We start from the raw sequence: 24,368 nt of genomic DNA, 5'->3' as shown, positions 1-24,368 counted from the left end.
TACACCCTGAGACATTGGAGAGCTGCCACCAGCCAGAAAAACAATATGAAGTTACATGGACCAATGGCATAGAACAGCTTCACATGTTCCTCAAGGGACCAAATCTGGCTGAAGGGCCTCCATTCCTGACCCTTATTTGAAATGAAATAGGATTGCATTAGTATTGATAACATTAAATCAACCGAGCATATATTTGGGGTCCTCTAGACTTAAGCTTCCAAATCACAGGGAAAGGTGCACTGAAGCAAGGTTGAACTCTTTGGGGAGAGCAGTTTGTATTGTCAACAAAACTGGGATTATCACAAAGCAACATCATTAGCTTTAAAAGGAGAGAGAGTGGAAGCAAGGAATTTCTGCTCCATAAGGCATAAAACTAATTCTTTGGGTTACCGCTTACCTCATCTTGATCCAACATTTGTTGCTTTAGTTTCTCAGCCAACTGACTCTGTTGGTTAATTTCATCATCCTGCAATGGATAAAATACTATTTATTTGTTGCTTTTTACACTGCTATACAGTGGCAGAGTAACAGATGCAATCTGTCTCATCTAATTTAAAACATTTCAGGATATTAACAACATGCAGAGCATGAAGTCTTATATCACAAATTTAAAAATCTTGCAAATGGAAAACACAAAAACAATCATATTTGGTTCTTAATGTCATTAATACAAGACCAGCAGCACCATAGGAAATGATTCCATAGATGGGAAAAATACACATCAAAGCATACAATTATAACTGGATTCAACCCATTTTCATTAAATAAACTGGATTATGGTGGCAGTAAACTGTGACTGTAAATGAAAAAATACTCCTAGTAAGAGTTTAAATCTACTTTCTTTCAGCACCTCCCCAACCCAACATTTATTTTAGATATCCATATGCTGTATTATAAGATTTTCCTTATTTTTTCTGCAAGTGAAACTCATTGATGCTGTAAAATGTGTCACTTGTTAATTGCAAGGATCACAAATGGTGCTACTACCTTTGCTTTTGTGTTTTAAAAAAACCCTGTGCCTTTCATTATTTTATTTATTTAAAATATCTCTGTCCCACCTCCAAGGCAACTCTCTTCTAGGCATCTTTCCTCCTAGGTGGAAGGGAATGAATTTATTAACACATACTATATAGACTGGATCTCTTTAAAAATCTTTTTAAAAATCATTTCAGGAGTTCATACATTGATCATGGATGATTTAAGAGCTATGGCAAGATGGAGGAATAAAAATCAAAACGATCAATTGCCTCCCTCTGTTCACAAAAAGCAGGGATGCAGTAGTCACATCACTCTCAACAGTAGACAAAGTCTCCCATGTTTGTGAAATAAGCTTTTGCTATGGAGGCAAAGTTTCCCTGAGGTGGCAGGCCTCCATCTTGATTCTACCACTTTACCCCACAGGTCCCACTTAGGAACATAAGAAAAGCCATGCTGGATCAGAAGAAGGCCCATCAAGTCCAGCAATCTGTTCACACAGTGGCCAACTAGATACTTCTAGGAAGCCCCCAAGCACGTTGACTGCAGCATTATCCTGCCTGTGTTCCACAGAACCTAATATAATAGGCATGCTCCTCTGATACTGGAGAGAAAAGGAATGCATCATGACTAGTATTCATTTTCACTAGCAGCCATGGATAGCCATTTCCTCCTTGAACATGCCCACTCCCCTCTTAAAGCCTTCCATGTCGGCAGCCATCACCACATCCTGGGGCAGGGAGTTCCACAATTTAACTATGTGTTGTGTGAAAACTCAAAACAGTGTTGCTACATGTAGAAAACTAATGTGTCAGGGAGGAGAGTAGGCTAGATACTTTGCCCATGAAATTTCATATTCTGCACGTAAGGAGAGCACTGGACACGGTATAGACTAGAATCTCAATACAACCCCACAACCAGTTATATGACCCACAAAGTAGCTGGAATTCTCTAAATGTAACTTCGGGTTGTCTAATTAACCTTAATTTCCTATGGCGAGGCTAATTTGAAGCCAGCCTTTCAGGATATACTGTAAACAAAGAAACAAAAGAGAATGTGAAAGCAAAAGCTTACATTAGTTAAGCCACAGCTTCTTTTTTTATCCTTGTTTTCCTTTTATAGAGAATGGCTTGATTCTCCATAAACAACGTGCTTGACTGGGGCAAACATATTAATCGTTCGGGATTGGGGGAAAACAGGATGCTAGTAAATGTTTTTAAATATTGAACAAGAAGGTTTGTACATTTTAGACACGTGATGACTTTGCTAACAGGAACACCGTTAGCAGAAGTACTGTTTCCAGTGAAGAATAAATGTTAAGTAATTTCCAACCTTATCATCCAGCTGTCTGTAGAGACTAGTAATCTCCTCCTCGTATTTTCGTTTCTCTTCAACTGAGATGCTGGCAACAACTGGCACAATATTATCGATGATGGGGGTGTTGTCACATGGCTCCAAGTTCTTTTGGTCCTTAGCACTGGTCTGTTCATCCTCAGGAACAGCTTCTCCTGCAGTCAGAACACCTCTCAATATAATCAGCTATAAAGAAGACGTTCTTAAAAGCAGGAGTAAATCTTCATTGGTGCTTTAAAACATTTGGCCTATGAGTTAGATCCAGCAGAGGATTTCTTGCAAGTGGATGAGTACTAAAAAGACTACAGTGGCAACAGTGCAAAAGAACATGTGCAACCGATTCTATGTGATTCATTCCACAGGGGCATAACCTTGCAGAGAGTGGTATTGATTGAAATCTCCCCTGTAATATTGATGAGGGTAGCTCATTTAATCTTGCTAACATATATGCCCATTAGGAGTATACAAAAGTGACTATAAATGCTCTTCAAATTGTAAAACAGCACCTTTAATCTTGAATATGCCTGTGAACAGGCCTTTGAAATCACCTGATCAAAATCTCTGCCTTAGTGAAACCAACAAATAATCCCTATAATCTAGGTTAATTAAAAAAAAAACAGGAATCATATATTTATCATCTAAAACACTGATATTCTGCCTTTCTTCTTTAAAAAAAAAATCCAAGGCAATGAACAAATATGAACTCCACCTGCCATTAATTGTCTTTATAGCAGCTGTTTATGCAGTTCTTTCTGCTAGTCAGATGGGGACTTTTAGTAAGATGCAAGATCACAGGTGTTCTCAGCATTGTCCTAATCCTATGGAATGGCCTGCCAGAGCAGCTCCACAGAGCATTTCTCCTGAGGATGTGTTGTTTTTTAAATAAAGCTTTTGTTTTCAGAAGGGAATCTGAAAGCAGATGCCTAAAGGGAAGGCAATATTATAGGTTATTAATAGGATGACTGGTACTTCCATTGTTGGCAGTGACCTATAATAATTTGTCTTTTAGCACTGCAATATTGCTAACATTGTATCCTTTACTTCTGTATTATGCATGGCATTTCAAGCATACCGAGATACAACATAGAATACAATAGTAATTTTAAAAAGGTTATAATAAAAAATGTTGTCAGCGAATAGAAATAGCCAACACAAAAGTATATATTAATAGCATAAAAATAAATCCAAATGTTATAGCAGTGATAAAAGATTATTTCTCGTAACAGTCATGTTGATCTAAAGGGTAGCTTCCTTGGTTGGGTGTGGGGGCAAAAGGTGCTGTGAAACCCCCAACAGATGAAGCAGAAGAGTTTTTTTCACTGCCACCAGGATTTGGATAAAAACCACAGCTCCGCCTCTTCTTGTTCATTCAGCACCCTGGACAGCAGTCCATTTATACTAGCTCAGAGAAAACAAAACGAACAGGCCTCAGGGCAGAAAGATTACCCCTTTGTTCTTGCTTCCTTGAGGTAACTGGGCTGAAAGGTTTCTGTGGCACATACAAAGACTTCAGTAAATAAAGGCAGCAACAACTTACTCCAAGCAAAAGCAAAGACGTGTATTTGGAGAGAAAGGAGGAGGGGATTAGAATAAGCACAGATCTAACTGGAAAGTTAAAAAGGTCACACACAAAATCCAGAGGCAGAAAAAGGAATAAAACTGTTAACAGCTAGCATGATTGCATTCCCTATCAATCAAAAAATATATTGTATTGGTGGGACCAATCGTCCTCCCTGCTCTGTCAGAAGAGCATAGAATGGTGCCGAGTTGTTTTCTGTTGCCACATAAGGTCAGACCAGAACCAACGGGTTGAAATTAAATCAAAAGAGTTTCCGTCTAGACTTTAGGAAGAATTTTCTAACAGTTAGAGTGGTTCCTCAGTGGAACAGGCTTCCTTGGGAGGTGGTAAGCACTCCTTCCCTGGAGGTTTTTAAGCAGAGGATAGATGGCCATCTGTCAGCAATGATGATTCTGTGAACTTAGGCAGATCATGAGAGGGAGAGCAGGAAGGGTTGCTTCAGTGTTTGGCTCTCATGGCCCTTTCTTACATGCCCAGGGTAATGCTGATTGCCACTTTGGGATCAGGAAGCAATTTTCCCCCAGGCCAGATTGGCCAGAGATCCTGGATGGTTCCCCTCCCCCATTTCTAGGCATGGAGTAGATGTCACTGGGGGTGTGGGGGAGGTAGTTGTGAATTTCCTGCATTGGGCAGGGGGTTGGACTAGATGACCCTGGTGGTCCATTTCAACTCTATGATTCTATGATTCTATAGGAGTAAACCAAATTGAAATGAACAAGTCAGACTGCACATGCTCCAATGATACTAGAGAGAATAGGTATGCATCAAGATTAGTATTCATTTTGACTAATAGCCATGGATAGCCCTGTCCTACATGAACACATCCACTCCCCTTTTAAAGCCTTCCAAGTTGGCAGCTATCACCACTTCCTGGGACAGGGAGTTCCACAAGTTAACTATGCATTGTGTGAAGAAGTACTTCCTTTTATCTGTTTTGAATCTCTCACCTTCCAGCCTCAGCAGATGACCCTGCGTTCTAGTATTATGAGAGGGGGGGAAAGCTCTCTGTTGTGGGACTTCTTCAATTGTGGAATCTAGTTCCTAAAAGTTGTGCAACAATGCTACTTTTGTGGTGACTAACCTGTTATGATTTCACATGGTATTATCTTTATAAGCCTAAAATGAGATGTACAGTAAGGCAAATATATTGAAATGCTGGAAGATGGAATAGATATTATAGGGTGACAGCTAGATTTGTGCCCAGTAGCACCTTAAAGACCAACAAGAATTTTGGGGTATAAGCTTTCTAGAGGTAAAGCTCCCTTCATCAGAGCTTTGACTCTCTAATACCTCAAAATTCTTGTGGGTTCCTAAGGTGCTACTGGACTTGAATCTAGCTCTTCTACTGCAGACCAACACGGCTAATGACAGAAACTATCTCGAGGGTGATAATTATTCCATATCCTGCAATGAGTCTATATTATTTTCAGAAACAATATTGTCCTTCCAAGATGGAAAGAACATTTGGGGAGAAACAGTATTTAGCAAACAGAGAATTCAGCACACAAGACTAGCCAACTGCAAAATTCCAGCTCTACATAATATCTGTCAACAAGTAAACTGTCACCATGGAAATTACACAGTATTAATAGAGAAATATTCCCAGCACTGCAATGACCTGAATCTCTAGAGGCGACAATGGAAAGCACATTTCTAGATAGCTTGCAATAAGAAGTCCGACAGCTATGAACAGCTCAGGAAGGCGAAAAAGGTGATTAGAAAAGGCAGCTTTGCATTTTTAGATATACAAATAAATAGCTACCATAGTAAGTACACCCAATGTATGATAATTGGTACTCAGGCAAGAGACTTGGCAAGACATCTTTGCCTTTTGAAATCAGATATTAAAATTCTAAACTGAGGCTATCATATTTTGGTCACATCATGAGACGACAAGAGTCACTGGAAAAGACAGTCATGCTAGGAAAAGTTGAGGGCAGCAGGAAAAGAGGAAGATCCAACAAGAGATGGATTGACTCAATAAAGGAAGCCACAGCCCTCAATTTGCAAGATCTGAGCAAGGTTGTCAAAGATAGGACATTTTGGAGGACTTTGATTCACAGGGTCGCCATGAGTCGGAGGCAACTTGACGGCACGTAACACACACATTAAAAGTCTAGCACTAAATCACAGATACACATTACAACTAGACATTAATGTTTGCCTGTAATGAATACAATTAACTTCTAGATTCTTAACTGCCTGAATAGAAATAGAAAAAGTATTAGTGGTAACTTTTAAGTGACCTGCAATAATTTATTTCGAACTGTGTTCATACCTCTGTGAATGGAACAAGTCCCTGGAAACCAGCAAACCCTGTACCCAATCGAAATGCTATTGCTTAGGATTGGGGAGCTTCCCAAAATATAGTACAAGGGGGCTGCAGCAAGAAGGAGATATTATTCCAATCTCCCCCACCCCCAATGATGCAGGCTCTGGCTTCATTCATACAGCTTGCAGAAAGCAAAAGTGAGATGTATGGAATCACTCCTATTTCTGCAAATTCCAGCTCTCCATTGTTTCCCGTATGTAAGAATTTTCTTACGTGCTCACACGAAGGCATAATCTTGCAAACTGCTTTCTGCTAGACTGAATGAAATAATTGTTTTCAAGGTGGCCACTGCAGAATTTCTCTCCAGACACTTCTGGTGGTGACTCACTTCAAGAGAAAGCCTCTCTGTATAGAGTTGCTGACAGCAACTCTCGAGGCTGCTGTTTGGGGCATCAAGAGAAGTTAAGTGATACTAGTCTGTGTCAGCGCAACTGGTCTGGATGCAAATAGTTGAAAGACAGAGGAGGACCCTAAATAAGCTTGAACAGGAGCATCTCTCTTATGAAGAAATCTTCAGTCCAGAATAATTCACAAATAAAGATTAATGTAAGATACCACGTCCTGAGTTCGATCCCAACAGAAGTTGGTTTCAGGTAGCCGGCTCAAGGTTGACTCAGCCTTCCATCCTTCCGAGGTTGGTAAAATGAGGACCCAGTTTGCTGGGGGTAAAGGGAAGATGACAGGGGAAGCACTGGCAAACCACCCCGCTAACAAAGTCTACCTAGTAACCGTCAGGATGTGATGTCACCCCATGGGTCAGGAATGACCCGGTGCTTGCACAGGGGACCATTACCTTTAAGATACCACAAGACTTCTTTTATGTTTACTGTGACAGTAATTGGGACTTGCTTCCTGGCAAACAAGCTAGCCAGTGGCAGAAAGATCTGGTACCAACTGAATATTCCTTTTTAGCCTTCCAATTGCCAACATGTGGATGATAAAAATATTCCTCGTGAAGAATGTCACTTCTCCCACTTCATCTTAATGTTTTGAAGCAAGGTATGGGAGCAAATGTATCTGAGATTTTAAAAGTGAGAACCTATAAGAAGTAATGCACAGACACATATGTATCCCTGGCATGTAAAGTGTATTTTTATGGATCTTTATTAATTAAAATATTTTGGAGCTTACCTTTGAACAAAAAAAAAATTCTCCAAGGTGGTTCCCAATCAAATGAAAATCATAATACAAGAACTAAAGGTAGCAGAATACAACGAAATGATGGTGAAAAGTGCCGTCAAGTCACAGCTGGCATATGGCAATCCAGTAGGGTTTTCAAGGCAAGAGAAGTTCAAGGGTGGTTTGCCATTGCAACACAGAGAATAACAGCATTATTATACTGCTTTGACTAATCCATATAGTACTTTAAAATTCATTTGAAGGTGAGGAGGGAGACAAAGACTTGAAACTATTTGGCAAACCTCTTTTTAAAATTTAAGACAACTGCTACCTAGTAATTAACAACTGATGGCTATTTCTCACCATTTCTCCACCTGTTCAGTTCCATCTCCAGATGCTGGATAACATTTTTAAGTGTCTTGTTTTTGTCCTTTTCCTTCTCGTACTTTTTCTTCCATTCTTCTGCAGTCAACTCAAGATTTACAGACACCGTGTTCTTAATAGTTTTGGCTCTATGCAGGAAAAAAAAGAATCAAACAATAATTGGGTGTCCTTAATCTTAGTCATACATCACAGCAAAATAAGCAAGGATTCAATTTGCCAACTAAAATAATGTCCACATTGTAACTTAGCCACTGTTTTAAGTAATTGCCACAGAAACCATCCCTTTTACAGTTATTTCCAACACTTCCCCAGTTAGTCTTCCAATAAAGTTATGAATCATTCTGCAGTACCTATTTCTGATATTTCCTTCCCAAGGCATACAGTTGGGTTAATATGTCAGAAAGCCATAAGGGGAAATATGTGAAGTCAGACCATGGAAATTAGGCATGGACATGGAAACTGGTTCAGACAGTGTGAACAAGCAAACCTCAATTTGTTTGCAGCAGGAATGAGAAAGGAAGCCACCACATTTCTTTTCCCTTGTGCACCAAGACTAACAACTTACAGGTTTGTAGCAAGCAGCAATTTTCTGTGACATACTTACCTAGTGCTTTAACAAACGGCAGTTTGTTCTTGCCTACAAAACAGGATTCGATACTATAGTTAAATTACACACAATTCAGACAGCCAAACAAATTGTGGTTTGTTACAAACGAGAAAGTCTTCCATCTCAGCCTAGCACATGAACAGGAGGACTTCCTGGATCATCCTTGAACCAAGCAAAAGCCGATTTGTTTGGTTGTTTGAATGCAGCCTAAGTGTTGCGGGGAACAGCAGCTCCCCTCTCTACATTGTGTTAAGAAAACTAGACAATCTGCAGATAGATGAATAAAATTAAATCTCTCAACAATTCCAGACAGCATATCAAAACATTTAAAATATGTCTACCATGCCTTGACAAATTTTCTTGGGCTTTAGAAGCTAGCTAAAAATTAAGGAGACAGACTCCTATTTCACACTTCAGGGTTATGTATGACCATATTTTCTAAACCTCTAGGTGCCACAAACACATTTTTAGATGTCATGGCAAGCTGCACCTGGGATTGATCAAGCCCTGATCTATATTGTAACACATTCAGAGAAAAACATTAGAAGAGCCACTAGTCTCTACTTAGACACCAAATGAAACCACCACAGGTATTACTCACTCTGTCTTGATACCTGATAACAATACAATATTAAATTTGTCCTGGAAAACAGAACTGGGGAAATCTTTTTCCCCCACTTTGTTTCCCAATTAGAGAAGCATTATCATCTAAGAAAGAGTTGTGAGAAACTGAAATAGCTGTTAAATTGTTCAAAAGCACAAAGCAAACTGAATTGCTCTTAGGAACTTCAATAGCTCTGGAGATGTAGAATGGGTTGAGATGAAATAAATCTCTTGAAAAACACACCAAGGTGCCTAACAGTAAAGGATTCTCAGCTTACATTAAACATCTGGGCGACGTTTACTCACACAATGCAATAAGAACCTGAAGCCCTGTTGATTTGTTATTAATGTTGTTACCTGCTCTGCCATATTAATGGCATAACTACACATCCTGTGTAATTCCATAATCATTTTCACCACAGATTTTGTTAGTTTATTTTACCATGTTGAAGCATTGTGGCGTAGAATGGTACAATGAAGATTTAGCTCTTTCTTGTTAGTCTACTTTCAGGGCCCATATCAGGGGGTCTACAACCTTGTTGAGCTACACTACCACACAATGGCTGCAATGGTGCAGACAGCAAGGCCAAACACAAAATGGCTGCCATAGGAGGCCAGATCAGCTCAGCATTTTTGGGGAAGAAAGACTGGTGGGCTTTATTTTCCAGAAAGGGGAGAATTTAGTCCCTGCACAGATACTGGAAAAGGTTACCAAGCCCAGAGACACAAGGCAGTCTATGAGCAACTTAAGGGTACGTGGCTTTGAAAAGAACTCAGCACTTCACTAGTCAATCAGTTTCATTCAAGGCTTTTTGCTTTTTTCCTCAACACTCAAAAAACTGGAGACAAGGAAAATGTTTGTGGGCAACACAGTGGGGTTTCACTGCCCTAGTTATATAGTATACTTGCATTTCTTTCCCCAAGTGGGTAAAAGCAGCATGGGAATAGTGATTTAGGGAATGAAGGGAAATAGTTTGGCAGTCTCTCCTCCCTTATGTCAGCTTGCCCTTTAAAAATCACAGTCTTTACAGGTGGGACAATAGCCATGGAACACAGTATATGTAGTTTCACCCTAAATAATATATATGAACAACAACAAATGCAGAGTTTTTCTTTTGACAAATCCATGAATAGCATCATATCTCTCCCACATACTTCATCATGAACTAATCCATTTACTTTGCTCTCTCCTCTTGATCCTCCTATTCTCTCTTCATACAAGTATCACCTAGTACTTTTGCCTTTAATAAGAAAAATGATCAAATCAGATGCCTTGATCTTAAGTCAGACCATTTCCCCTTTTTCTTAAAACAAACAGACCACAGCATCAGTGAGCTTCAAATGTAATAGCCAATTGCTTCCAGTTTTATGGCTGGCACTGAAACAGGTTCTCTTCCCTGAGCTCATTATTTATGCAGCATCTATCAAAGTCCTCATTAACTGAGCCAAGCCACACTGTGCTGACTCAGTCTGCTCTAAAACAGATTTGCTTTCCAAATGCAAACTCCACTTTTTTGGTGATTAATGCAAACAGGAGGGATGCAGAGAACAGATGGAAAAATGTAAATATGAAGGGGGACCATGCAGCATGCACTGTATATATCTAAACAAGACTGATGTAAAGATTTGACCTAAGACAGATTCTTTCCTCCAGCCCCACCAAAGCTACTGATGCAATTACCACTAGCCTCCAGCATCACCAGTGAGGCTTAACACTTCCTCTAAGAGAGAAGGTGAAACATTTCTGTTTATAGAGTTTATGCATGTTTAGTTACAGTCACATATCTGATCTGCACATTTATTGTGAGGTTAGCTATTCACACTCTCTGTATCAACATAGTCACGGAAAGATCAATAGAGCCACAACAGGCTATGAGCCAGCAAAGTACTGATGCATGAAATTACCCACAAAGCCTAGTTCTTTTGCTGCATCCACAATTTTATTCTTAAGAGCCTTCTGGTAGCATCAATGCAATATCACTGCTGTCTGCTAGCAGCAAACCCCAAGTCCAAATCCAGCCTCCCCCCACATGACATTTAGCTTTAATTAACTAGCATTACTTCTACTCAAAACCCAACCCAGCCTAGACCCTACCAGCCATGTCCCTGCAACTATCTTCAGTTAAGATTTCTCAAACATTTTCCTTGAAAGAATGCAACTTTTAAATAGCAATGATTATTAAACACAAGATAACCACACATTTTCCTCTAAAGATTTAGTTACTCTTGCCTCTAAGAAACAAAAGCACAACCTATGCATGATATGATTAACAATGTGCCATTTTACTTTATTGCAGCATGTATTTTAAGTAACCCCAGGGTTTTATTATTTTTAAAATCCACTACTTTTTGTAATCAACTTGTCCAAAAAGCAGTAACAATAACATTAATGAAGTCATGACCTACTGCAAGAGATGCATATGCTCACCTTTGACCAAACATAAGAGTAGACTTGGTTTCTGCTTCATTGAAGATGGATGGAGAGCAGCAGATGACAATGGTGGTTCTACAATTCCCCCCTAAAGAGTCCTGAAGAATCCGGGTCATTTTGCTGTCTCGATATGGGACATGCGTTTTCTGATTGAGAGATGGGGGACAAGTTTCAAATATTTTTAAACAAACATTGATGCCAACTGTAAGGCTGGTTACAGTTTACCTGAAACATGCAACAGTGTTTTCATATTGCTAAGGCAAATGGAAATGATTGGGACCTAAGCACATCGCTCTATGTCTTTGGGTTACCGTTTAAAGTGTTGCTGGCTACAGATGAAGCTGCAAGTCACTGCATTCTGATGTATTTAAGCATATCTACATGAGGCTGAGGAGCCCCGTGGCGCAGAGTGGTAAGCTGCAGTACTGCAGTCCAAGCTCCGCTCACAACCTCAGTTTGATTCTGACGGAAGTTGGTTTCAGGTAGCCGGCTCAAGGTTGACTCAGCCTTCCATCCGTCTGAGGTCGGTCAAATGAGTTCCCAGCTTGCTGGGGTTAAAGGGAAGATGACTGGGGAAGGCACTGGCAAACCACCCCGTAAATAAAGTCTGCCTAGGAAACATCGGGATGTGACGTCACCCCATGGGTCAGGAACGACCTGGTGCTTGCACAGGGGACCTACGTGAGGCTGACTATAAAGATGGTTTATAACCATTAATGGGTCCTAACATGGCAGCTATACCAGATGAATTTTAGAGAATGTATTTCACCAGTTTGGGCTGCAAGTTTGCTTTTGAGCTGAAGTGTTGGTGCTGGCCCAAGGTCACCCAGTGAGCTTCTTGGGAGAGCAGGGATTTCAAGCTTAGACCCCAGTCCTAGCCCAATGTGCTAAAGCACTGTATCACACAGGTTCTCCATTTCAATTTCAATTGTAAAGAGGACAGTCTTGGCTGATGAGAAGGATGAGACCACTTTCCCCCCTTCCAACTTAAGTATGTATGCGGAGGTGGAAAGGGGAAGCAGGGAACAGAAAATACACCAAGTGATTACCACCTAACAGCTTTTATTTTTTGGAAAAGAGAATGACTTACAGTGCCTTCTGCCAATGCCGAGATCACATTGCCCAAAGCAGATAAAGATTTGTTAATATTTTTAGCTTCATCAAGAACAGAGCCCTCTGCCCCAGTTTTGCTGACCTACCAGAGAACAAAAAAAGGGTCACACTGAACTGTGAGTTCAAACTGTGTCAGACAGCATGTAACATAAGAAAAGCCGTCAGAGAAGTTTCACGTAATTGAGCCCGGACTCCAGAAGGAGAAGCACACTGGTTGTAAAGAAGTGACATTTTCATGTCACTCACACTAGTGCTATTTGTTTTCTTTGCCAGGACTCTATTTTCCAAGAAAACAGACCACTGACAAAGAACAATCAAGGAAATAAACTATTTAATATCAATTAAATACAAGTGCTTATTTATTTTATTTCACACACACACACACACACCGCTCTTTTGTTAAACTCAAAGCAGCTTCCAATGTGGTTCCTACATGGTGGTTCCCATCCGGGTGCCTTGCAGAGCAAGATCTGCTGGCTTCAGCACACAACTGTGTTGTGTAGATAGATCTCCATTGTCTGGACATGACTCTGTACAAGAGAATAAGCCAGTGTCTTCAGCAGGACAAGTTATGTGCTGAAACTCTTGTACTAAGGCTTTCCAGGATTGCTGAAAATGGGAGATCCTAGACAAAGGTTCTCTGGTCCTCTTTCTTAAAGCCACCTCTTCAAAACCACAAGATGCTTCTCAATTCACCCAAATTTGAAAAGAAACATATAATGCAGGATGAAGGGGCTACTCTATCAAAGAAAAGAGCTCTGCTAGACACTGCAGCTTTCGAAATTTTGGAGGCCCTCAGGCGAAGTACAGAGTCCCAACACACACCCTGGAAGAAGAAACAGGATGTGCAAACTGCGAATTTATTTTTATTTATTTATTCAATTTTTCACCCACCCTTTCCTGACCAAGTTCAGGCTCAGGGCGGCTTACATCCAAAGCACAATTATCAATAATATTCCAAATAAAACACAAAAATGTCACAACAATAAATAAATCATCATTAAAGCCTGTAGTATGTCCTAACATTTTAACGGATTAAGACCAAGAGATACAATGAAGCCCTTAGTACTGGTGGCGTCACAGTCGGGTGAAAAGGCAGAAATTGGCAGATGTAAAGATGGAGCAGGGAGACCAGCTATGATGGAACCATCGCTGCCCCCAACCATGTAGGCCTGGTGGAACATCTCTGTCTTGCAGTCCCTGCAGAACTGAGTTGTGTCCTGCAGGGCCCGAGTCTCATTCGACAGAGAGTTCCATCAGGCTGGAGCCAGAGCTGAAAAAGTTCTGGGTGCCTCTGAGGTGCTTCATACAAAGTGAAATTGCAGCGCTGTTAGAGAAATGAGCATTTTGCTGGTCTGGAACCCCAGCAAATGACCAATCACCCTTCGGAGTCAGCCCAGCTGCTCGACATGTGACTCTGGCAAGCTTTCTTCTATGGATGACAACCAATGAGTCTTTCATGTTAGAATAGTGACAGCCTATTTCCCACATTAACTGCATACTATTATGCACACACACACACACACACCAGAAATGGCAGACTTATTCAAGGCAATCTTTTAATCTGCATTATAAGCACTTAAACAGCTTTCTTTCAGATTTCATATACATTTGACTACACATTCTAAAACAATCCCCACCGCATACCATACAGAAATCAATAATTCTCTTTTCAGTAATAAGATGGACTTGTTACCTTTTCACTCCCAGCCAAATCTACCAGATAAAGCTTTCCGCTGAGTTTTTTTTCCGTTTCAACATTCTCTTGCTTGATATTAATTAGGAAAATGCTGTGGCTTCTAGAACTGTGTTCATTCATATCTATGAAAAGAAAATTCAGTATGAAACACGAGCCACACACAAGTTTTCTTTCCTAAAGACCGATCAAATTATCATTTTTTGAATTTAGTCATGACTAACCTAAAAAGCACCGAAACAACGCAAATCACCCTGTTCAAAAGCTCCGCCACAGCCAGATGAAAGAATGGGCATATTTTTATAGAAATATTCATGACAGGTGATGCTTTATCTCATCACAACATTCACGGAAGTGCAAATAAATGTCCTTTATTTTTTCTTTGCCTTCTAGTTTATATGAGCAACCACGATATACCTTTAAATACTTCGTTTGGGCAGTATTCTACATTCAGTAATTCTAGAGCTCCTGGTTAATGACAACATTCCTATGTATCAAAAATTTCGAACTTGTGACAGATTCATGCATGGGACCAACCTGAACAGAAGAGGAGTGGATGCAAGCATGTTAGCCCTTCCCCAACCACTTATTACTGAACGCACTAGACCTGTCCCTGCCTACACATGTTCATGGCACATGGATACAGCATCTTCACAGGAATTGTGTGGCCACATATGATGAATGCAGACAGATTGGGGGAGGGCAGTGTTCTTGCGCTCAAGTTTGCTCCGCATATGCTGGCCCCGTACATACATAGCTCATGTGTACAGGGCTAAAGAGAACATTCAGTAGAATTTAATTTTGAAAAAATCTAATCCCGTCATCAAAACAGGAACTCACTCATCATACTCTGTAAAGGTTTTTTATGACTAACAGTCCAAAAAAGGTACGCATTTATTTTAAAGGTACGATTTTATTTTAATCCAATGCCTTTGAAATGTTGCCACGATGCATTAGCGGCTATAACTCATCTGGCTAAGAAATGTGAGAAATGTGAGCGAACAAAGAGGTCACATGAGTAAGCTGAACCTTTACAGAATTATGCTAGGCAGTGTTACAACATGAACTACTACTTTGACACTTCAGTCTTTGCAACAATAGAATTAGAACCCTACTGCTGGTTTGACTGTGCAAAAATGCTTACTTGTAACAGCTACATGTCGGTTTGTTTTCCCCTCATCTATAACGTCCATAACCTCTTCAGGACTAGAGACAAACCTCTCTGTACAACCCTAAAAATGTGAAATTAAACATTGGTCAAAACAGGGAAATATGGAAAAGGCTAAATAAATAAATACTGACACAAACTGCAAAGATGGTTACCCCAAAGACCAAAGCCAAGATTCAGGTCTCAAGCTTATTTTTGATGCAACCATAGATCAATAAACTATGTATATTCAAGGAGTAGTTTCTGTAATGATATTTCATAGACAAGCTTCACAAAGATGTAAAACCAACCATATGATATACCTGTACATTAGCTGTAGGCAGTCCACCTGCATAATCAAGTCAGGCATGAGCTGCACCCACCCAGAGGTGTATCCTGTACAATCATTGTGCTATATCAAACATTCATAACTGGGTTTTCCCATGTGGACAAGACAATCCTTTTGCAATTATTGCTATAGCACAATGACATAAAATCCAACTATCTGGGATGCAACCCTGGAGAGATTGGTGGCAGTGGAGAAATATATTGTACTTTGGAGATTTGGACTGCACAAAACCCTCACCTTCAGTTTTAAAAAGGTTTTTTTTCTCTCTTAGCAGAAAACAGGGAAAAGGGGTGTGTGAATTGCTCTCCAGCCTTGCCCAGCAATGCTTTAGAAATGCTAAAGGCTTCTCTGGCTAGAGACAATGAAATAGTCAGCTCAGACCTCTGGCTAGAAGCTGTCAACTAGAAGTGACAAGAGACTTGGGAGGTTTAAAAGGCTAGGATGTATTTTCCTGGAGATTTCAGAAAAAGTTTATTTGATCCATGGGGGTGTGTGTGAGAAAACAGATAATAAAATCCATTGGCATGTGTGTGGGGGGTTGTTTTGTCTGATTCCATCTAGGGAGAAGTAGTTCTCACACCTGGGCTCCCAATGAACGCCACCATTGCTATGTGGAGGGTTGGCTGCCTGAACAAAGGCACCAAGGTAATGAGAAGCTTTTAGAACACTCTAATCTCTAAGTTAAAGAACCTGCCTTAGAATAAGATCAGCTAGGGTACGTACAGAATGAGGGACAGAGGAATTGCATTCTTATACCTTTCTTTTGGATTCCTTGCTTAGTCTATTGCTTTGCTGAGAGTATGCATGTGGACATTTTATTTTTAATAAATGCTTTCTAATTTTTAATGCTGGCAGTTGTTCTCTGTAGCCGCTAGTGCCTAGATGGCTTGGAGGGCAGGATGGAGCACTAGGTAAGGATCAGTGGGACAGTTCCACCAAAGTGGTGTTTCATTCAACCACAGTCTGCATCAGACTTCGGGCTAGCCACCTTGGGTGATTATGTACTGAAAACTGCAGGGTACAAATGTCTGAAATAATAAATATAACAGGGTTGCAGAGGTTCTGAGTCAACCCATTTTGCCCTACTCCTACTAAATAGGCTTCACCACCCTTCCACTTGCTCCCTACCACATCAGGGAGCAGAATGTTGCAGATGCACAAGTACTTATGATGTCAGACTCTGACTTTGTTTTTTGACAACATCAGAGCTGCAATGAATCAGTGACCAACCTGTCTTAATGACCAGTATTATTCTCCTCTGCTGCATATATGAATGTCTAATTACTCAAGGGGAAGATGGATACTCCTTTGGATACTTGAAGGAAAGATGGATATTCTTCTAGATACTTGAATACTGTCCCAACTAAGATGCTAATGAGCTTTTCAATAAAAAGAAATTTTCTACTCTGACACTGAAGATTATGCGAATCTAAAAACAGCATTTGTGCCTATGAATATTGCAGTAAAAAGACTTCCTTCTAATTTCTATCATGTTCCTTATTAAATACTGATGTAAATGTTTGATTTCAAAGAGATGGTTGACAAAATTAAAACATTTAAACTGGAAGAAAATAAAGAAAAAGTATTGAAGTCCATTAATATTCAAATACACAACACTTAGATGCAAAAATTATTACAGTTAGAATTCTCAGTTCTAACCATTAGAGTTACTACCATGTGCAATAATGTTAATATTCAGGGCAACAGAAGCAAAGTCAGGGCCTGTTTATTCCACAACTGCACATCTACTGTATCTCACAATCAGAACTTAATTGCTGGGGGAGTTTATGTAACAGAAATGATAATCAAAATTACTTGTAACTTACCTACATAAATCCCCCCATCAATAAAACTCCTCACCTAAATTGAGTACATAAATATGAAAGCAGAAACTAGCACTGTCATTGCAATGAAACCTCATTTGAAGAAATTGTTTTACCTTTACGTAAGGAACTCTGTTCTTGTCTTCATGTACTGCAAGGTTTGTCTTTGAAACTGAAAGATATACAAGGAGCAACTGATAACGATAATACACAAATTTGAGGAGTGGGAAGATCTGAATGTACTATAAACAGTCAGATTCTTCAGTGGTTTAAATCAGTAATTACAGGTAAGCTACCATAAATACACAAATTTGGGGAGTATCAAAATCTGAATGTACTATAAACATAGTCAGATTCTTCAGTGGTTTAAATTTAGTAATTACTGGTAAGCTACCATAAAGGTAAGCTACCACAGTGTCACTGACCTTACAAACTGATCAAAGTTGGATTCACCTAATGCCGCCCTATTTTTCTATTTAAGGAGGAAAGGAAGGACTTAACGAGCCTCCAAAAAGCAGCACTCAAATATCCTAGAGAAAATAGGGGTACAGCAAAATAATTGGCATGAACAATATATAGCCCCCAGGTTTTATTAAAAATATTTACTGGCCATTCAAAATGCTCACAGAGACTCACATTAAAAAACAACAAAACAACCCACAACATTAATAAAAGCAACAATTATTAACAAGCTCAAAGCAGGGAAAAAACAACCCCACACAGACAATAAAAGTGATGAATTATTAAAAAAACAAGAAAAAACATAACTCGAGCAGCTTGAGTAAATAAAGTTTTCATCATGCACCTAAAATGTAATAGGCAACCAGGCAGATTGTTGTGGGAAAGGTATTCAACAGCTGAGCAACCACCATCGAGCAAGTCATGTTTTGGTGACCATTCAAAGATGCACGCACATGAAATAGGGTCTCCAATGCAATTCTTAACTGCCAAATACTGTTCTCTCTTACAGATTCTAAAATATAAGTGACCCAGCTTGGTATACATTTAAGTCTTAAACCTACTTTGGCATTGACTAGATGCAGGATTCAATTGGCTACAATTTCACTAGAATTAGGCTTTAAACTGAAATATGTTTCAAGTGCTTCAAGTATTCCAGTGTACTATTATTTGAAGAGCAAGTCACCAACTTTTAGTGCAGATGGATATAAAATTTCACTAGTTAATTTTTCTCTCTCAGAGAAATTATATGAAAGTACTCCCAGCAATGAAAACTGTAATAAGGTATGAATGATGGCAGGAGGCAGCAACAATTGAAGTGACTGTGAAGAAATGAAACAGAGAAGGACAAAAATCCTACAATTCTTGGAAGCCTGTAACCTCCCAATTCTTGGGAGAAGAGAATCTGGATGCAGCCCCTAACTTCTCCACTCCTCTACAGTCAGGGGCTTCAGCAAACTGCTCATCTCCCCCTTACCTGTTCATCCTCCTGATGTAGAAAAAATAAACTCTACATTTCTAGACATTAATTAGAATTTGTGTTGTCACGGATCAAAGGGGAGAGTTTAAACTGGACTGGGTTCACTCTGGACTCTAGACAATAATTCTCTTCAACCCTTTAGGGATCCCTCAATACACCTGAGTTGACTTCCCTCTCCCTGGTTTTGAGAACTCTCTTTCCCTCAGAGCTATTTCCCAATTTCAATACCAAGACGAACTCTATGCACTTAGAGATAACGTCCTTATGAACCAGTTGCTGACCCTGTCTTGGTCAAACAACTTAAACAGTGTTTCTTTGGTTTTAACTCCTGAGGACAAATTCTCCTCCGAAAGCCCACAGCTCTCACTAGCTACTCAGAGTCCTGTCCATGGTGAACTCTAGTGCTGAACTGCCCCCCTCTCTCTCTCCCTGAGTTCTGAATGTTACCATTTCAGTGGCCGCTCCCAGATTGCCTTAACTGTCAATCAACTAGCTCCTAAGCCAGAACAACTTCCTGAATTCTTGCATTCTTCACACCTGTGTATCTCAAAAAAGTGACAAATATATACCAACCTGCATCAGGTTCTAGAGTTTTATAATCTATTTAATTCACAGTGGGTAGCCGTGTTAGTCTGTCTGCAGTAGTAGAAAAGGGCAAGAGTCCAGTAGCGCCTTGAAGACTAACAAGAATATTTTCTGGTAGGGTATGAGCTTTCTGAAGAAGTGAGCTGTGGCTCACGAAAGGTCATACCCTACCAGAAAATATTCTTGTTAGTCTTTAAGGTGCTACTGGACTCTTGCCCTTTTCTATAATCTATTTAGGCATCATATATTAGATGTTGTCTAACAGCCCATTCCTGAGAATTTGGGCGAAACCTCATAGGACGCAGCATGACCCCCCCGCCAGCGTAAGTGCATGTAATCACGGATTTACACACACTTATGCTGGTGGTGAGGCCAGTCCCACTGGTGGCCGAGCGCCGTGGGACCACACCTTGCCCCTCCGCCGGTGTGCCCTCTCTGTGGCGAAGGCCATGGCGCAGGCCTCCCCTGGCTGGGAGAGGGGCCGGGGGAGGAGCCGCTGGTTAGGCAGCTTCCTATTCCGGTTCGGCCCGGTACGCCGGCGCTGGGAACGGTGGTGCTGCGCCTGCTTTTTAGCAGGCACAGCCTCGCTGTACCCTATGGGGCAAAAGGCCCGTTAAACAAAAACAAAAAAAAGCTGCGAGACGGCTTTTTGTTTAACGGAATACACGAAAGGGCTTAGGAGGAGGCGCAGCTGTGCCTCTTCCCCACTGTCTGCATACGCCGTCAGCTCAGGAATGGGCTGTAATTATACAAGTCAAACAATAAAGATAAGCTTCTGAAATTCAGCATCAAGAACATAAGAAATTCACTATATGCATCATAACACAATTACAATAATAGGTCGTCATTTACTTACCATCAAGCAAGTCCCGTATTTTGTCCAAATAAATCTCAAAGTAGGAAACCTAAATGAACAAAAGCAAAGTTTAATACAGATTTACAAAGGCTTGTAAAATACTAACAAAAAGAAGTTATTTCCAAGGAAAGCAAGATCAAATATTTTCTGCACATTCTACTGCCCAACATGTATGTATTATATTTTATGTGCATATTAGCACAAGTTGGGGGAATTGGGAATTGTATTTTATCCTATGGTTAATAACTTACTGACAATCATATTTTGCTGTACGACTGGGACACTTCCTGAGCATGCAGGAAATTCCTGAGCATGCAGAAATGGGTGGACTCATTTGCTGCTTTCATGATTCACACAAGCTGAGCACTTTATTATTAGATAACAAGAAGACTCAGAGAGTTAGTTGAACAAGCCTAGCACACTCTTGTTCATGCAATGGCCAACTCCAATTTCCCCTCTCCAGGGGCCCACAGGCACCACATTGCAGGCAATCCCAGTGGGTCTCCTGATTCTCGAGGAGGAGCTTTTCAGGGAGCTTTCAAGGACAGCAGTTGGAAGAAGGCAATAAAGTGAAACCACCTCAAAAGCAACTTAATTCACAGTTAACTGGATCCCACCTGATATTCCTAAATAGCTGAAGGTAAAGAGATTTATTTTCAGTGGAAAATGCTTCTCAATGCTTATGACCCCAGTAGGGGGTGTGTTACAACCTGCAGCCATGACAATTGTTTGTAGACAAGTACTGTTGGGAATCAACACGAAGATATGCTTTTTTCTTTCCAGCATTCTTTTCTGTTTCAGTCTGTCTTCTGTTAGGTATTGCCCTTTCCTCCCTCCACACCATGTAAAAGTAAATAATCTTAACCAAGAGCAAGGTAGTTAGTGGGCAAATCAGTGCTTTCCATGTCTATGTTCTTTAATAGTAAGGTAGCTATTTAGTGACTGAGTTGCTTGTTGTGATTGCTGATGACTGAAACAGTATGAAAAAGGGAAAATATAATATAATATAATATAATATAATATAATATAATAAAATATAATATAATATAATATAATATAATATAATATAATATAATATAATATAATATGTGTGTGTGTACAGTGCCGTCAAGTCGCAGCAGACTTATGGTGACCCCTTTTGGGGTTTTCATGGCAAGAGACTAACAGAGGTGGTTTGCCAGTGCCTTCCTCTGCACAGCAACTCTGGACTTCCTTGGTGGTCTCCCATCCAAATACTAACCAGGGCTGACCCTGCTTAGCTTCTGAGATCTGACGAGATGAGGCTAGCCTGGGCCATCCAGGTCAGAATATAATATAATATAATATAATATAATATAATATAATATAATATAATATAATATAATATAATATAATATAATATAATATAATATAATATAATATAATATAATATAATATAACATAATATCTAGATATAAGGTAGATCAAACATTTATAATTAGAGTATGAATCAATTTAAGAGATCAGACAGTTAGCAGGCATAAAGGAGGAGTGAAAGTTTACCCAGACAGATCAGCGGACAACATTTGTGGTCACTTCTTTCTTTCTTTCTTTACTTCATTTATTCTTCACCTTTCTGAGACTGAGATACCCTGGCTTAAGAGTTAACACTTATCATGCTGTATAATGACAAAGGTATTTTCTCCACATGTTTTCTTTACAAAGAATAGCTACTCATGAATTCCATTTTAAGAGACCATATGTTTCCATTAAATTCAGATTTAAGGGGGTACCTGGCAACCCTAGTTCTTGAGAAGAAGGTACTGCTGGTGTCTATATCTACTGACTTGGCTATCACCAGTGAGAAACAGCATTAAGGTTCATGCGAGGGTTCAGAGTATGGAAATGAGGGTAGAGATAGAAATACTGATGGTAACACATGCTCTTTCGTTTCTAGCTTTGTTTGGGGAACACATCAATCTCTGCCTGATTTGCCTGCTTGGTAGGGCAAGCTCTACTAGGAAAAGAAACAGGAAACGAGACAATATGCCGGGTGGGCTGGCCTGGACTGGAAATGCATGCTGTTCATGTGAAAGACCAAAGACCCTGCTGTGCACTATTATTCTACACCTATGGGTAATTCTGGCATGCATTACCATCGTTTTCACTGCAGGAATTTTCTCCCTTTTTTCATACAGTTTCAGTCATCGGCAATCACAACAGGCAACTCAGACACTAATGGATCATTACACTGAATGCAAACAGAGACTGCACAGCCTTGCTTAATGTTTCACTGGGTATTAAGCTATAATCCATTTTAATGGAGAAGCATTTTATTTTGTTTGCTTGTTTGTTTTCAATAGGTCATTAATTTTTAACACAGAACCCCCAGAATATGAACTGCTTGACCTGAACAGTGGGAGTAGTTCTGCTACTGAAAGATTGTTTTAATTGCACAGGTCTTACTGCTCACTAAAACCAGACTACAAAGTAGTCTCACTGCATATATTTTTGAACATGCATGCTGACCGATACTGACAAGCAGCCTAGGCATCAAACACTGTGCCAACTCTGTTAATCTTGAGGACTGGTGCAGTAGAAATAGTTACGTTTTAGTTCACTAGTAGTTTAGCATCACCACTTTCCCCATTTGTGCATTTTCACCACTGCATTACCACCAGGAGTGATGGATTAATGTAACTGGAACAATAAAAGGTTCCATCAGAGATCTTTTTAGCATTATCATTTTGAACAAGAAACAGATGAACAAAACACTGCCACAGGTTCAAGTATTTAGATAAATGGCTCAATTTCTTTTGTTATCAGTCATTAAGGACAATGAAGATTGTATGCAAGTAATTAAAGAAGGAAGGGTTCCAGGATATTTAAAAAACAAACATTAAATACTTATATAACTAAACAAAATAAAAATTTAGCTTGCATTCATACAACAGCTACAAATCAAACACGCTTACTACCGAACTGTGAAGCAAATGTCTATTAGAAAATCAAATAAAGGAAAGATGCAGTTGAGAAAAGCAGAGGTCAAACATATTTCTACAACAAAGCACAGGGGAGGACAAAGAATCTTATCTGGGGCATGCAGAACATTAGAGGTAAGCATAATGATACTGCTTATTATGCTGTCCTTCAGTGTTTGGTATGTCCCAATGATTCTATGTCCTCCCTCTACTTTTGCTGTGCAAATATATTCAAGCCATGTGTGAGCAGCCAACAGTTTAAAAGGTGAAAATAAGCATTTCTCTAGGTTACTCTCTACATTTTAAAGAAACATTCTCACGGTTGAGTGAGCTTTGACTGTAACAATATTTCATCCCGAAAAGCATGGTGGCAGTCTGGTGAAATTCCGTATTATGCTGGCAGGATGCCAGTATTTCCAAATGACACCTTTCTTGTGTAATTCAGCCTGCACCACCATTCAATACCATTCAAGTACATTTGCTCTCATAGCGGTATGCAGCAATCAATTGTTATCATGCTACAGTGCTTCGGGCCGGGGGGGATAAAGCAGAACAGAGCAGGCTAATTTTAAACATTTTTTTCTCACATTCATACGAAGTGGGAAAAACACAGCTATAGAAGTATAACAAAAGATGTATGTTCAAATTGATTCTTAAAATTTCAAACGAGATACCAAAACTAATCAGTCACTCCCAATCAGTAAGGGCTAGCTGCAAACGACTGTACGTTTCTGTTTTGCTGTATAGAACCCTGGGCATAAATGGGTTAAAAGACACTCATGCAAACACTGCATGCAACACCTTAGAATCAGCTACCTGGATAGCAGATGTGTGCACACAGATCTTTGCAGCTACAATAAGCTTCATGCAAAGGTATGTAGATTGGAGGCAATGTTTTGGTGCCAAAATGATGCTAGCATGCAAACCATGGTTTGCATTAACCAGGCTGCAAAGCAGCTTATAACCCCAGTTTTTAACTTTTGCCAACCATGGTCAACATTCATTTATTTTATTTCATGTATACCCTGCCTTTCTCCCC

At 39.8% G+C, this 24,368-nt stretch overlaps 1 protein-coding gene across 1 annotated transcript in view; it reads right to left on the bottom strand.

Annotated features, from left to right (window-relative positions):
• The window catches only part of KIF5C (kinesin family member 5C), a 94,716-nt gene that overhangs the window by 25,158 nt on the left and 45,190 nt on the right, over positions 1 to 24,368 (bottom strand). The window contains exons 5-13 of the mRNA XM_056861357.1: positions 20,391 to 20,439; positions 17,628 to 17,683; positions 15,337 to 15,424; positions 14,193 to 14,317; positions 12,474 to 12,578; positions 11,381 to 11,529; positions 7,722 to 7,870; positions 2,308 to 2,483; positions 398 to 466 (exon numbers count right to left, since the gene is read on the bottom strand). Coding sequence (XP_056717335.1) covers positions 398 to 466; positions 2,308 to 2,483; positions 7,722 to 7,870; positions 11,381 to 11,529; positions 12,474 to 12,578; positions 14,193 to 14,317; positions 15,337 to 15,424; positions 17,628 to 17,683; positions 20,391 to 20,439 — 966 coding nt within the window. The remainder of the gene's footprint in view (positions 1 to 397; positions 467 to 2,307; positions 2,484 to 7,721; positions 7,871 to 11,380; positions 11,530 to 12,473; positions 12,579 to 14,192; positions 14,318 to 15,336; positions 15,425 to 17,627; positions 17,684 to 20,390; positions 20,440 to 24,368) is intronic.

Source organism: Euleptes europaea, chromosome 15 (assembly GCF_029931775.1).
Source record: "Euleptes europaea isolate rEulEur1 chromosome 15, rEulEur1.hap1, whole genome shotgun sequence".
In the NCBI taxonomy this organism is placed as follows: domain Eukaryota; kingdom Metazoa; phylum Chordata; class Lepidosauria; order Squamata; family Sphaerodactylidae; genus Euleptes; species Euleptes europaea.
Note: the sequence above shows the minus strand (reverse complement) of the source record. Positions and strands in the feature narration are given on the sequence as shown.